Source organism: Gopherus flavomarginatus, chromosome 22 (assembly GCF_025201925.1).
Source record: "Gopherus flavomarginatus isolate rGopFla2 chromosome 22, rGopFla2.mat.asm, whole genome shotgun sequence".
NCBI lineage: Eukaryota > Metazoa > Chordata > Testudines > Testudinidae > Gopherus > Gopherus flavomarginatus.
The window spans coordinates 8,763,751-8,777,345 of NC_066638.1; the positions used below are offsets into that span (position 1 = coordinate 8,763,751).

Consider the following 13,595-nt stretch of genomic DNA (forward strand, 5'->3'; position numbering starts at 1 on the left):
CTCCAAATGACTGAAGATTTCAAATCAATTGCAGGGCATAGACTGGCTTTTGCAGTGTTTCATCTGCACAGAGATGGAAGCAAGGTGAAAACTGAAGCCCCGTCTTCATTCCTGCAGGCCTGAGCGGTACTGTGCCTTTATTTAGGGACCTAACACAGGAGAGAGAACCTGCAGACAATACCCGGTTTGTTTGTGTCTCTGAACCCTGGGCACAAACAGACTGAGCCCAAACATTTAATTACCAAATACATTAATTACCATCTCTGGGGTAGGCAACACATGCTAGTAAGCAGGGAAAACCATGTTGCTACTTGGAAATGACATGGATTGTTAAATGATCCTTAAATTGCAATTGCCGCTACTAGAAGTTGCTGATTTCAGTTTCCTAGAAATATGTGTCCTTGAAGCTCTACCTGAAGAATGTTAACTTGAACTTGCAAGCTAAGCAGCTGTGCAGGGGCACAAAAATTATGAACTGAAGTCAGCTTCAGCATGAATTAATATCATAGGCTAGATCCTCACTAGCTCCATTGACTAAATCACTAACTCCATGGACTTCAGCCAAACTATGCTGATGGACGTTTTCAGCAGTATCAGATGCTAACTTTGGGACCAATTCTGCAAGGTGTAGACTGTCCTCAGCTCCTTTAACTTCAGCACCTCGCAGGATCAGGCCCATTCAGAACTTGAAGTTAATGCAAAAGTCTGGCATTCATTCACTCCCGATGAAAATGAGCCATCTAGGAACAGCTGTAGCAAATGCAAACCAATTTGTCCCAAACAAAAGTTTGACTTTTCCCTGCACCACCCATAAATCTGACAGGCTAACATCCTCTGATGAGATTTCATAAACAAATACTGCCTGACAAGGGGGTAATAAAATAATAAAGAGCAATATCATTGTAGTGAAATACTAGATGATAGATAGAAGGTGCTGGATCTAGCTGAGCTGCATTCAGTTTAGCAAACCTGCCTGGGTGGGAATTTCTGGGGCTACATTTTGGAAGGGGGGTATTTTAAATGCTAAGGAGGAAACCACTGGAACAGGATGGAAGGACACCAGGATTTAACCTCAGCTTTCCCTTCCTTTTGGACAGATTCTCACAGGAAGGACCCTTGAAGTACCAGGGTCCAGACAGGATGTGTCAATCTCTGACCGAGAGCCCCAAGTCTGAATTTCCCTGTATGTAGCAGTTGAGTAAGAATGTTAATAGTTTTTGATCATGAGAGGCTGTGTAGTTTAATGCTTAGTGCAAGGGATTGTGAGTCAGGGTCCTGGCTCCTAGTCCCATCTCTACGTTTCTGGATGACCTTGGGCAAGTTACTCCATTTCTCTCGCTCTCTCTGCTTCAGTAGGCTCTGGTTTAAAGTGGATCTAAGAATCCCTGCCTAGTTTCCAGGACTGCGGTGATATTGTAGGAACGTAAAAAGTGCCACACCAGAGCAGGTCGGTGGGCCAACATTTCCTCTCCATGGAGAAGAAGATGCAAAAAACCTTTGCAAATAAGCAGTTATGGAACAATGTGGCCATAGAGATTCTTTGTAATGCTCGCCAGTTAGTGGTTGGCTTATACCATGAAGCATGAGGTTTGTATCCCTGCCAAACTTTTGTTTGATTGTGTTTTCTTTTTAGTCCTTTCTTGGATAGTCTCATTATCCACAAAAGCAAGGATTTTCAAAGGAGTCCAAGCACGCACATCCTATTTAATTTCAGTGAGATTGAGTTCCTAATTCCTTTAAGTGCCTCTGAAAAGTCCATCCATAAATACTGATCCTTTTGGAATCTTTGGCTCAGGGCCATCATGGGGCAATGAGTCCCAGAGGCTAATTGTACATGAGGAGGGGGAAAGCATTTCTTTTTATAAGTTATAAATGTACTGCCTTTCATTTGCAAAAGCATTTTAAGATTTGGGGGTGAAAAGTGGCTGCACAAATACCAAGATGCTAGAAATGCAACCTCATAATATATTGCATAACTGTTCTGTAGAATGGAAGCCATGAATGCAATACAATACAATTAACAGAAAGGGCATAGCCTAGTGTTCTGAGTATAGGAGAGAGAGAGGCAGGAATCCCTGTGTTCTAATTCCTTAGCTCTGCTACCAGTTCCCTCTTTAGCTTTGGACATACCACTTAACTCTTCTGACTCATTTCCAACCACTGCAAAATGTGGACAATGCTTCTTCCTACATAAAGGTGCCATGAGGATTGGTTATTTATTTTGCAAAGCATTTAGAAGGCAAGTACTAAGTATTAATTATTATTATTACGGAAACCTTCCAAAATAGCACATCTCTCAATCACAGAAATAGGAAACATCTCAAAGCTTTCATGATTCAAAACCACCGTGAACCTCATTAAAGAAAGAAGCTTCCTTCTAATGGAAAAGATGAGAGGTCAAACAGGCGTCCATTGAACTAGAGGAAAAGGTCACCCACAAGTGAAAGAGCTTAAAGAAGGTTAGAAAGTAGGCGAGGCTAATACTGCTGGCTAGAAATAAACTGGTCATTAACCACCCTGCAAGCCAACACCATTTGCGGCCTTTTAATAGAGGAGAAACTCAGTGGTGATTAATGGTAATGGACTTGGCACACTTTGGAGCTCATTTATATAGCTGATAAAAATGCGACATAGCACAAAGGGGACTGCAGCCCAGAACCCGTAGCTGAGTATCTGCCCCTCTCAGCTTCCAGAATGTGGACATCAGCATAGAGTTGTGCAGGAAAGCTGTTTCTGTACATGAGAGATACTGCCCTCTCATGCTGTGCTCCTTGAGGAAGAAGTAGGCATCACCTTGTTTACCGGTAAGGTAATTTTTACAGTAGTTTGACTTGTACAGAAATCTGCAATTTTAACATCTTTGCCTGTTGAAAGATGATGAATTTATATACCCGAAGGCTTCTTCAATCCAGATTTTGGAAGCTGAAGCTAGATAAATTCAGAGTGAAAATAAGATGTAGTATTTTAACAGTGAAGGTGATTAAGCATTGGAACAATTTACCAAGGGTTGTGGTGGATTCTCCATCACGGCAATTTTAAAATCAAGACTGGATGCTTCTCTAAAAGATGCTCTGGTTCAAACAGGAATTATTCTGGGGAAGTTCTGTGGCCTCCGTTATGTAGGAGGTTGGACATTGGTCTCCTCCGGCCTTGGAATCGATGAAGCTATTTAGTCAAAGAATAGGTACAACAGGGGCAGTAGGAACTTTCTGTGCGCTCCCCGTCGCAGTGTGTCCTAGCCCTGATTCAGAGGAACCACCTTTGGAATGAGTGTTTCAGTTCTTGGCCTCTGAGCTGAAGCCACCAATAGAGATGATGGTTTTGTGACGTGGGTGAGTTTGCTGGGAACTGGTCTAACCAACTCAGTTCACCGGGGGCCACCAAGCTGTCAGCAGATGGTAATGACATTCAGCCACTACCAACCTGGGATTAACATGAAGTAGAAGGAAAGGCTCCAAATCCTGTTACCAAGTCCCCGACTCCCCCTGTCCTCCACTGGTTAGTGGCATGAATCACTTGCTCAGCTCTACTGTTGAAGTGTTTGTTCATAAAGACACAGCTTTGTAAATTGGCAATGCCGGTGTGTCTCAGTTCCAATCTTCCCTAGGGGAGTAAACTTTGTCCCCCCTCAACATCTGCCTACAGGGTCTTTTGCAGTATAGGGAGATGAGAATTGACTGCAGTTAACACAAAGGCCCCTAGACACAGCTAGACCCTGTGGTTCCCTCTAGCTACCAGATTGACAATACACACAGCATGTGCTGCCAGGTTTCTGTATAGGGCCTCTCCACATCCTCACCTGGACTAGGCAGCCACACAAGAGCCAGCTGATTACCCTACACCAGGGGTGGCCAACTTGTGGCTCTGGAGCCATAAGCGGCTCCTTGTATAGGCACCGACTCTGGGGGTGGAGTTATAGGTGCCAACTTTCCACTGCTCAACCACAAGCCCTGCCTCCACTCCACTCCTTACCCCAAGACCCCTCCCCTGAGCCTGCTGCACCCTTACTTTCCCCCCTCCATACCACAGTCTCCTGTATACTGCAAAATAGCTGATCAGGGCGGGCAGGAGGCACAGGGAGGGAGGGAGAGGTGCTGATCAGCAGGGCTGCCTGTGGGCAGGAGGGGCTCAGGGTGGCAGGGGCACTGATGGGGGCTGCTGATGTATTACTGTGGAGTTTTGGCAATGTACATTGGTAAATTCTGGCTCCTTCTCAGGCTCAGGTTGGCCACCCCTGCCCTGCACCAATACACCAGTTTCTAATTTAGAATGTCTCATTCCAAGAACTACAGAGATTCCTTGGAATCATTGTGAAATAATAATAAATAGCCCTCCTACTGACTCTAATGGGAATTAGTTACTAAGGGCTGCGGAGGACCCACAGAAATCAATTTGAAAAGACCCTTTCAGGTCAACTCCTACCAGTGCTACCAGTGCATCAAATTACTTGTAGAAAAAGGCAGGCAGATTGCCTAAAAGGGCATGCAGCCCATCAGCGACTGCCAGTAACAAAAACCCCCAACTGTTGGAGATGGGCCACGAGATGGGTAGGGCTCTGAGTTACTGCAGAGAATTCTTTCCCAGGTATCTGCCTGGTAGGTCTTGCCCATACGCTCAGGGTCTAACTGATGGCCATATTTGGAGTCAGGAAGGAATCCCCCACCCCCCGTCAGACTGGCAGAGACACTGGGGGGGTTTCACCTTCCTCTGCAGCCTGCGACATGGTTTAAACTAGTGTAAATAGTGAATTCTCTGTAAAGTGTTTAAACCATGATTTGATGATTTCAGCAACTTAGCCAGAGATTAGGGGTGTGTTTCAGGAGTGGGTGAGGTTCCGGGGCCTGCCGTGTGCAGGTCAGACTAGATGATCATGCTGGTCCCTTCTGCCTTAAAGTCTGAGTCTATGAAAACACCACTTGCCGCTTTCCCCCTCTCAGTGAAAATTTGGTCAAGTACATTTAAAAAGGAAAAACATTTTTTTTTAAGATGACACATTTTGCTCAACTCTGAAATGTCTGCTGGGAAGGGAGGCTATTAAATTTACACCACACACTCTTGTTCATAAAACTCTTCCTCTGATCGGTATCCGGCTGCATGAACCCTCTTGAGTACAAACTGGAAAGGTTTTATGACAGCGTGTACAGGTCACATAAGGGGTCCACACAGCCCTGCTGCACCCCATCCCAGGGATGTCCCAAGGGGGCAGCCTCACTGAGTTGAGGAATTTGGTATAGCTGTACTTACTTAGGTTCTGACTCTTTAAAAGGGTTTGGGCTACTGAAAATGCAGGGAGTGGGGTCAAGCTATAAAAAGCTGCTCTGTTCATAATTGGTTGGGAAACTACATACTGTTCAGTTGCATGGAGAGAGTGTGATCATAGGCTGTGCTATTTTGGTTGTACACAAACCTTGCAAATAAACTGGAAAAGGCAAAGGGGGTGGTTTTATTTTGTTGCTTAACCTAGATCTGCTGTGAACTTTCTTTCTGGCTAGTCAGACCCTGGTCCTGCTATGGGGGAGAAATCATGACAAAAAATCTCCTCCACATTTCTTTCCTGACTAGGTAATGTGTATTTCTCTCTCCTCCTCCAGATGTTTCTTTTGTGGTGAAAGAGGCCTGGCTCCTAGTTGACAGGCATGTAGATAGATGTTCCCTGGTCTGGGCAGTCACTGAACACTTAGAGCCAGTTACAGAAGAGGGGAGTTTCCTTGGCTTCACGGGACAGATAAATTGTGGATGGCCGCGCTGCCGCCTAGCTACTGGTGAGCTGGGTTTCACCTCACAGGCCATAACAGCAGCTCTTCAGTCTGGGGCAGGAGGAGGGTGCTGGTTTCCTGCCCCCTCTTTGCCAAGCACAGCCCCATGAGGTGGCTGCTCCTAGACATTAGGTCATCGGGCAGCGCACCAGCAGCAGCTGGCTCTGCAGTGCTCCCCTCCCTAGAGCCTTCGGCAAAAATAACAATCCAGAATTAGACCAGGGTGCGGTGGGAGCATGTCTCATGGAAGGAGGGAGAGAGAGAGTGTGAGTGAGACAGAGAATGTGCAGCCCCGATGGGCATCACTCCCTCCCCCCTCTCTCCCTCCAGGGCAGCCTCCCTCTCCCCTCCCCGTCATCCCCCAGGGCAGCCTCCCTCTCCCCTCCTGCCTCCCCCCCAGCGGTCTTCCTCTCCCGCACCTTCCCCCACCCCGGCTCATCGAGGCAGCCTCCCTCTCCAGGGCCAATACAGATCCACTCTCCCCTCGGCCAGCCTGGCTCCCTTCCCGCCTCTGTGCCAGCCGGAGCTCGGAGGAGCGGGCCTCCTGGCGCAGCTGCATCACGCGCCCCACCCCTCGGAGCCGCAGGCCAGTCCGGTAGCCATAGGCCACGCCCCCTCCCATTGGGCCCCCCAGAGTCTGCCCGGCCGGGGACTCGTTTGTCCCAGCCCCGCCCCTATCCCCATAGACCACGCCCCTAACAGAGAATCATTGGTCCGGCCCCGCCCCCTTTGGCGCCCCGGCAGCGCGGGGCGGTCGGTCGGTCAGTCGCGCTCAGGGCGGGTGCTGGGAGCGGCGGCGTCTTTCGGTCCGCGCGAGCTGGGCAGGAGCGAGCCGGCGCTGCCGGCCGGGCAGAGGAGCATGGCGCTGTCGGTGCCGGTGAACGGGCTGAAGGACGGTGACAAGGAGCCGCTCATCGAACTCTTCGTCAAGGTATGAGCGGTTGGGGAGGCTCGCCGCCCTCCACCCCGGGACCCGTCGTCAGCTCCCTCCAGAACCCCCCCTCAGCCTCCTCCACCCCGGGAGACCGGCCGCCCCCCGGGACCCGCCCTCAGCCCCCTCCCGACCCCCCTCCACCCCGGGACCCGCCGTCAGCTCCCTCCACCCCGGGGAGACCGGCCGCCCCCCGGGACCCGCCCTCAGTCCCCTCCGGACCCCCCTCCACCCCGGGACCCGCCGTCAGCTCCCTCCACCCCGGGGAGACCGGCCGCCCCCCGGGACCCGCCGTCAGCTCCCTCCACCCCGGGGAGACCGGCCGCCCCCCGGGACCCGCCCTCAGTCCCCTCCACTCCGGGGAGACCGGCCGCCCCCCGGGACCCGCGCTCAGCTCCCTCCACCCCGGGACCCGCGCTCAGCTCCCTCCACCCCGGGACCCGCGCTCAGCCCCCTCCACCCCGGGGAGACCTGCCGCCCCCCGGGACCCGCCCTCAGTCCCCTCCGGACCCCCCTCCACCCCGGGACCCGCCGTCAGCTCCCTCCAGAACCCGCCCTCAGCCCCCTCCACCCCGGGGAGACCGGCCGCCCCCCGGGACCCGCCCTCAGCCCCCTCCACCCCGGGGAGACCGGCCGCCCCCCGGGACCCGCCCTCAGCCCCCTCCACCCCGGGGAGACCGGCCGCCCCCCGGGACCCGCCCTCAGCCCCCTCCACCCCGGGGAGACCGGCCGCCCAGCTCCTAGTCTGAATCCATCCCCGCCCCCCCCGGACTCATCCTCGGGGGCGATAGAGCCCTCCCCTTAGGAACCCCCCCCCCGAGGGAGCCCCCGCGGCTTCCCCCTCTCCGGGTCCGGCCGCTCCCAGCCTCCGTGGCCAGCCCCGGTGAGTCCCCTCCGCTCACCCGTCCCTGGGCGGCTCCCTCTGAGCAGCGCTAGGTCGCTCCCAGCAGGGAATTCCCCCGCGTCCCGCCATGGGGCGAGGCCTCCCCCCTCCCCGTGGGTTTTCCCGCTGCCCCCCCCCCCAACATCATCGTCCGTCCAGGGTCTCCCTCGCCATGCCGGCCGGCCGGGGGTCGGGCTGGTGCGGGATGCACACGGGATCCTTGTCTGAGGGGATCAGAGTTTAGAGGGGGAAAGTTTTTTTTGATGAAACTCTCTGGAGTGGGAGAGAGGAAACTGCCCCAAGAGGAGATATCTTCACTCTTTAGAAGTCATTGTTAGTCCCTCCCTCCCCCCGCCATTGTTGCAAATGTAATTTATTTTGTGGGTTTCATGGACCCACCCCTATGAGTTAATAATCAGATTAGTTCTATCCCAGCCCCTTGTTTAAGCGGCACAGAGAAGATGTCTTCAGCTGAGATTTGAAAAAAGAGATGGAGAGTCGATGAGGCAGAAGCTTGAGCGGCTGAAGTCATGCTGTGGTGAAATCATTCTGTTATGCAGACCGTGAATAGTCTGTTACTCACCCGTTCTTGGTGTGAAAAGTGGTGAATCTCTTTGTTGTGGTGTTTCCAAAACCTTTTCTTAGATCTGCAAAATGCTTTTGCCCTCAGTGGCTGTAGGAAATGCCCACCTTCCTGCTGCACTTGAGAGGAAATGCATGCAGGGCTGGAGACAACTCAAGACAGGGCACCCTGTGTAGTCTTCAACTGAAAAGGAAGGTGTGTGCCAATTTGTTAAATGTTTTCCAGGAAGTGGAAGCTACCTAAAGGTCTTGAAGCTGTGACCTACAGTAAATACGTACATATAGTTAGCAAATGATAATACAAACCACAGAAATACTTGAAGATACTAAGAATATGCATGGACTTTACAGAAAAATTGTCCAAACAGGAAAGAGAGAGCAACTGTTGCTATTATAATTTCTTCATACCAGACAATGTGCTCAATGTTGAAATGGCAAGGAATAGCTTCTATTTTCCATACCTCACAAATGCACCACAGTTCAACTCCCTACAATTTGTCCCTACCTGTGTGCATGCAGTTGGAGTTATTAAAACATTAATAACTTTTTGCTTCTCTGCAACAATTTAACTATTTTGATTGAAACATAATAGGCCTTTAAATACACAACCAATTTTTCTTCCAGACAAGGAGAGAGGTGTGTGGTGTTGCACTGTATTTGCATTTATCATAAAATAATGCAAATGCCATATGGTTCTCAAATGTGTATTTGTACGATGTAAAATCTTGGTTCCTCTGGGGCTCTTTGGTGATGCAGCATCATCCTTTCTGCATCAAAGTGGGGGAAGAAGTTTGTGAGCAATAAGTAGCAATATTTTTGTTTGCCCATAGGTTATTCATCAAGGAAAAATACTTTGGGGGACTCACTTTTTAAAAACTGTTTTTAACCCTTCAAATGAGGTTTCTGTTCAGTGCCATGAGAGGGTAATACAAGATTCTTAATCTCTCTTTTTTGGAAACTGCTCATTATATCAACCGCAGGGGTAGAGTTGAGGAGTTAAAGCCTCCACCAAGACCTTTTTAAGTTCATGCTGAAGTTAAGTGACCCACTTCTTTTTTAATAAAAACTAAAACCTTTCCATTATTTAAAAGGTTGTATCAAGTCTGTACCAGAGGATGTACTAGTAACCACCTAGAGAAGACACTGCAGCAGAGGATTCTTGTTTTGTTTGCCCTTTTTTTCAAAATATTTTAAATCATAGAAGCACAGTACGAATGGTGACAGTAAAGAGTAAAATATAGATTATTCTTATTTGAAATGTTAGTCACAATTGTCTGTAATGCTTATTTAATATTATAATAGCACCCAGAGATCTCAATGAGGATTTGAGCCTTATTGTGCTAGGTAAACCTAGGGTGGTATTTTCAATGATTTCATAAGTCACTGCAGTGCTTTTGAAAATTCGACCGGATAGTGCAGGGGTGGGCAAACTTTTTGATGAAGGCCACAGCAGGGTTGCAAAACTGCGTGGAGGGCCAGGTAGGGAAGGCTGTGCCTTCCCAAACAGCCTGGCCCCCACTCCTTGTCCGATCCCTCCCACTTTCTGCCCCCTGACTGGCCCCCTCCTGGGATCCGCCTCCCCGTTCCCCATCCCCTGACCACCACCCCCAATTTCCACCCAATCCAGCTGCCCCCTGGGACTCCCATGCCTACCCAACCCCCCTTGTTCCCTGTCCCCTGACCACCCCCCCCCAAACCTTCAACCCATCCAGGGCTATAAGTGAGTATTGCCTACCACTAGGAATCTCTCCTTCCTAATTTTATGAAAATACCATCTCACAACTCTCAGCTGGGGTTATAATATCTGCCTTTAAAGTCAAGTCCTCAGACCTGAAGAAGAGCTCTATGTCACTCCAAATCTTGTGAGTCTCACCAACAGAAGTTGGTCAAATAAAAGAAATTACTTCATCCATCTTGTCACTTTAAAGTCAATATCAGGTTTTTTTTTAAAAAACAAACAAAAAAGTTCCTAACTGGTCCAGGGCATTATCTTTCCCTTCCTGATGCTTAGATCAGGGGAATCTTAGAGGAAGATCCCACATTTGTAGGGAGAAAGGAAAAGTTTTTTCTGGCAACTTGATTAAAAAGCCATTTCCATTTCCAGTGCTCTGTAACCTATCCCACATTGTGCTTAAATCACTCTTTCTGGGAACAATAGTCTGTCATGCAGTTATTGTTTAGCGGGGAGCCAGCTGGGTAGAAAATAGCAGAACAATTAAGATGGTCATTTCCATATAAGCTAAGGTCAAAACAAATAGAACGTTTAAAAGAAGACATCTATTAATTTTTAGCTTAACCTCAATGGCAAGCTAATTTGGTGTTGCAGTCAGGCATTATGTCCCATAACCAGGAAACAGTGTATATGTTCCAGTTAATCAGAAGATGTAGCCTCATGTGTGGAATAGATTAAAAAAACATTAAGACATTTTCTGTGGTTACTTAATGAATGTAAAACCAAAAGATTGCATGGAATAGGGAACCTAAGTAATCCGTTTCCAAAGTGAACACTACAATCTTTTGCGCAGCCTGTGCACAGTGAACCTTTTAATATAGAGGTAATGTAATGGAAAGACACTGACCAAGCGAGAAATCTGGTTCATGCAGTCTGTGCCAAATGACCTGTGTAGACAGGATTGGAGCAGTCGGACTGAAATAAAATACAGGTATGGATTAAAGTTTCCGAAGTAAATCTATGAAGCATTAGTCAGTCTGGCTATATTCCCAACATTTTGGTCTTAAGGCCATCATATTGGATTGTGATCAGTGACAGAACTGACTAGAGAAAAATGTGCTCACATGGTTAGCTTTCAGTCATGTACAACTGTAAAAAGCTGTTAGAATAATCAAAACAATTTGAGGGTTTCTCAAGACAATATTCATACGGGGGGCTGTTGTAATTCATATTTGTCTTTTCTGTGCTGAGGCATATTTGAAAAGTAAGCACTAGATGTAGGGATAGCAAAACAGTTTCTGTAGTACAAAGCTATTGATGTGCTGTGCGAAGAATAATGTATGGTGTCGCTTGTGAAATTTATACTGGTGGTCTCTGGTAATGAATAATTTTAGTATTTGTATAATTTGTCTTTCATTAACCTCACTGATGGGCTGTCTGCAGCCCATTTTAACCTACAAATGCAAAGGTTTGCTAAGTCTTCCTCCTAAGAAGCTCATAAAGAAACTAGTGCTGTATCTCATTCCCCATGTGCTTTCAGTGTAGCTTCCTAGCATGTTCACATGTATTATTGATAAGGGAGGCCTGCTTCCATTGTCTAACTGGAATGTTTTTAAAAGACCCAAGTGGCATCTTTCAGTAATGAAGACTGAAATGTAATGAGCATGAGGTATCACGCATAGCAACTCAGGCAATATGCTTTGATTAGAGCTCTTAGAAAGCAACCTGTGGTAATTGCAGTTCAGTTTGTCTTGTGTGGATTTTGCGTTTTTTTTTTTTTTAAGTGTTGGGTTAATGTTTCTTTAGTCAAATAGACGCACTCATCTGTGAAACCTGCTGACAGAGTACACAGAACTTCTTGTAAGGTTTGTTTAAGATGGCATGCAAAAGAGCTGTGGATGAGGGATGCCCAGCACCCCACCCCCCCTTCTAGAGGGCAGCTTGAATACTCTGTAACAGCAGGGTGAACATAGAGCACATCACTATTCCCAGACAGTTTAGGAAAGGAGGGAATTGCTGTATTACACTGAAACTACAGGGAGCGTTTGAGAAGGTAAATGATAGTTAGCCAGATTGGGGCTAACATCCGTACTCCTGCAAAAAGTGCTGATCTTTAACTACAAGTGCCAAAGACTTCGATTTTGTCATATGTGTGAGAGCGCCTCTAGCACCAAGTGCCCCCACCATGCTGAAGCATTGGTTCAGTGCTGGGTGAGAGGGAAGAATACACTGACTTGCCAATGTTCAGTGTTTTCTTGGGTTTTCTGGTCACATTTTAACAAGGCCCATCCCTTGTTAGAGATCTTGCGTCTCATGGGTGGTATGATAGCTGTATATTGTAACAGGTCGTCCTTCAAACGTGTCATTGCCATAATTGTTTGCTTTGACAGCAAAACCATGCAATCAGAACAAGACCCAGTCAGTAAATAAGCAATGTTACTTATTTCCAGCATGTCCTAAGAAGATAATCTTGTCAGGGGGTGGCTCGTCACAGGTAATCTCATTAGACACAGTCTTTTCTCTGGGTACAGTATTCTCAGTGAAGGATAATCGAGTAATAGCCTCTGCACCTGGGAATTTACACCAAATGTATTTCAGATGTAGGGTGAGAAAAGATAAACATTGTTTTATGGGTAACAGACATCTTGTTATTCCTCTCCACCTGGCTATCCTTTTCTTTGTCTGCTTTTATTTGTGGGGCAGGTCGGGGGGGGAGGGGGAGTGGTTTCCCAGTGTTTGAGAGCAAATATTGGCAAAGCATAAGTGATGCTTTATACACTGAGGATTATATGTCTTGCATGTCCTCAAAGGCAATTAATTATAATGAATCATACATTAGAAACTGGCATTGAACTTCTTCCCCTTCTTTGATCAGGCAAATCATATTTCTTTAACAACTGCCATTTGCTTTGGAGGAGGCATTAGTGCTCATAACCATAAACCCCATTGTTTTCTCATCTGCGTCTGTTTTCTAATATCTCTTTTTAACAACAAAAAAAGCAGAGCAATGATACTTGGTTCTATATTCAGCTTTTTAAAAGTTTCAAGTTTCAACATCAAGTTCTGTCTAATGTTTAACCCCAGTAGAAAACAGGATTAAAAACTTGGAACAATTAACCATTAGTAATGGTTACATGAGTGAATTAGCTCCTCTTAGACTGGAGATCACTTGCAACATTTTGCTGAATTTCTGTTGTACTGGTTTTAACCAATAATTTTATTTCTGGCAGGTATTCCCCCCTAATGCTGCTGTTAATGTTAAGGCAGTTCCATTTATGAACATCTTAGCTTTTTCAAGTTTAAAATCTGCATTTAGTTTCTCAAGGGACCCTCTGTTTTACTTCGCAACTGGAAGATGTCTGACAGTGCACTGATTCCCCATCCCCTCCCCCGGGGTGCTGTGAGCATTGGCTGAGTGTGTGGATTTGAACCCATTGTCTTCTGGCCCAAAATCAAGTGCTACAAATAGGACCATGGTGATATCTGCGGTATATCTTGTGAGGGAAACAAACTTTTGCTCTGACATCCTCTGATGCAGCTGTAACAGTTTACACCATAAACACTTTACATGAACATGGCGACTGCCAAGAAAGCACTCTTCAGTGGGAAGTATTGGGGGCTTTATTAGTACTGTATAAGCAATAAAGGGGGAAAAAATCAAAAGCTTTTGTATACACAAACCTTGTCTCAGAACAGTCACACAGTAGAACAAAGAGTTTCAGCACATCAACCTAATAGAGATCAGCAAACAAAAAAGCACATCAAAGGCAA

At 47.4% G+C, this 13,595-nt stretch overlaps 1 protein-coding gene across 1 annotated transcript in view; it reads left to right on the forward strand.

Annotated features, from left to right (window-relative positions):
• Positions 1-6,533: 6,533 nt before the first annotated feature.
• Positions 6,534-13,595, forward strand: part of CLIC4 (chloride intracellular channel 4) — a 61,319-nt gene continuing 54,257 nt past the window's right edge. Inside the window, exon 1 of the mRNA XM_050932259.1 lies at positions 6,534-6,687. Coding sequence (XP_050788216.1) covers positions 6,616-6,687 — 72 coding nt within the window. The 5' untranslated portion in view covers positions 6,534-6,615. The remainder of the gene's footprint in view (positions 6,688-13,595) is intronic.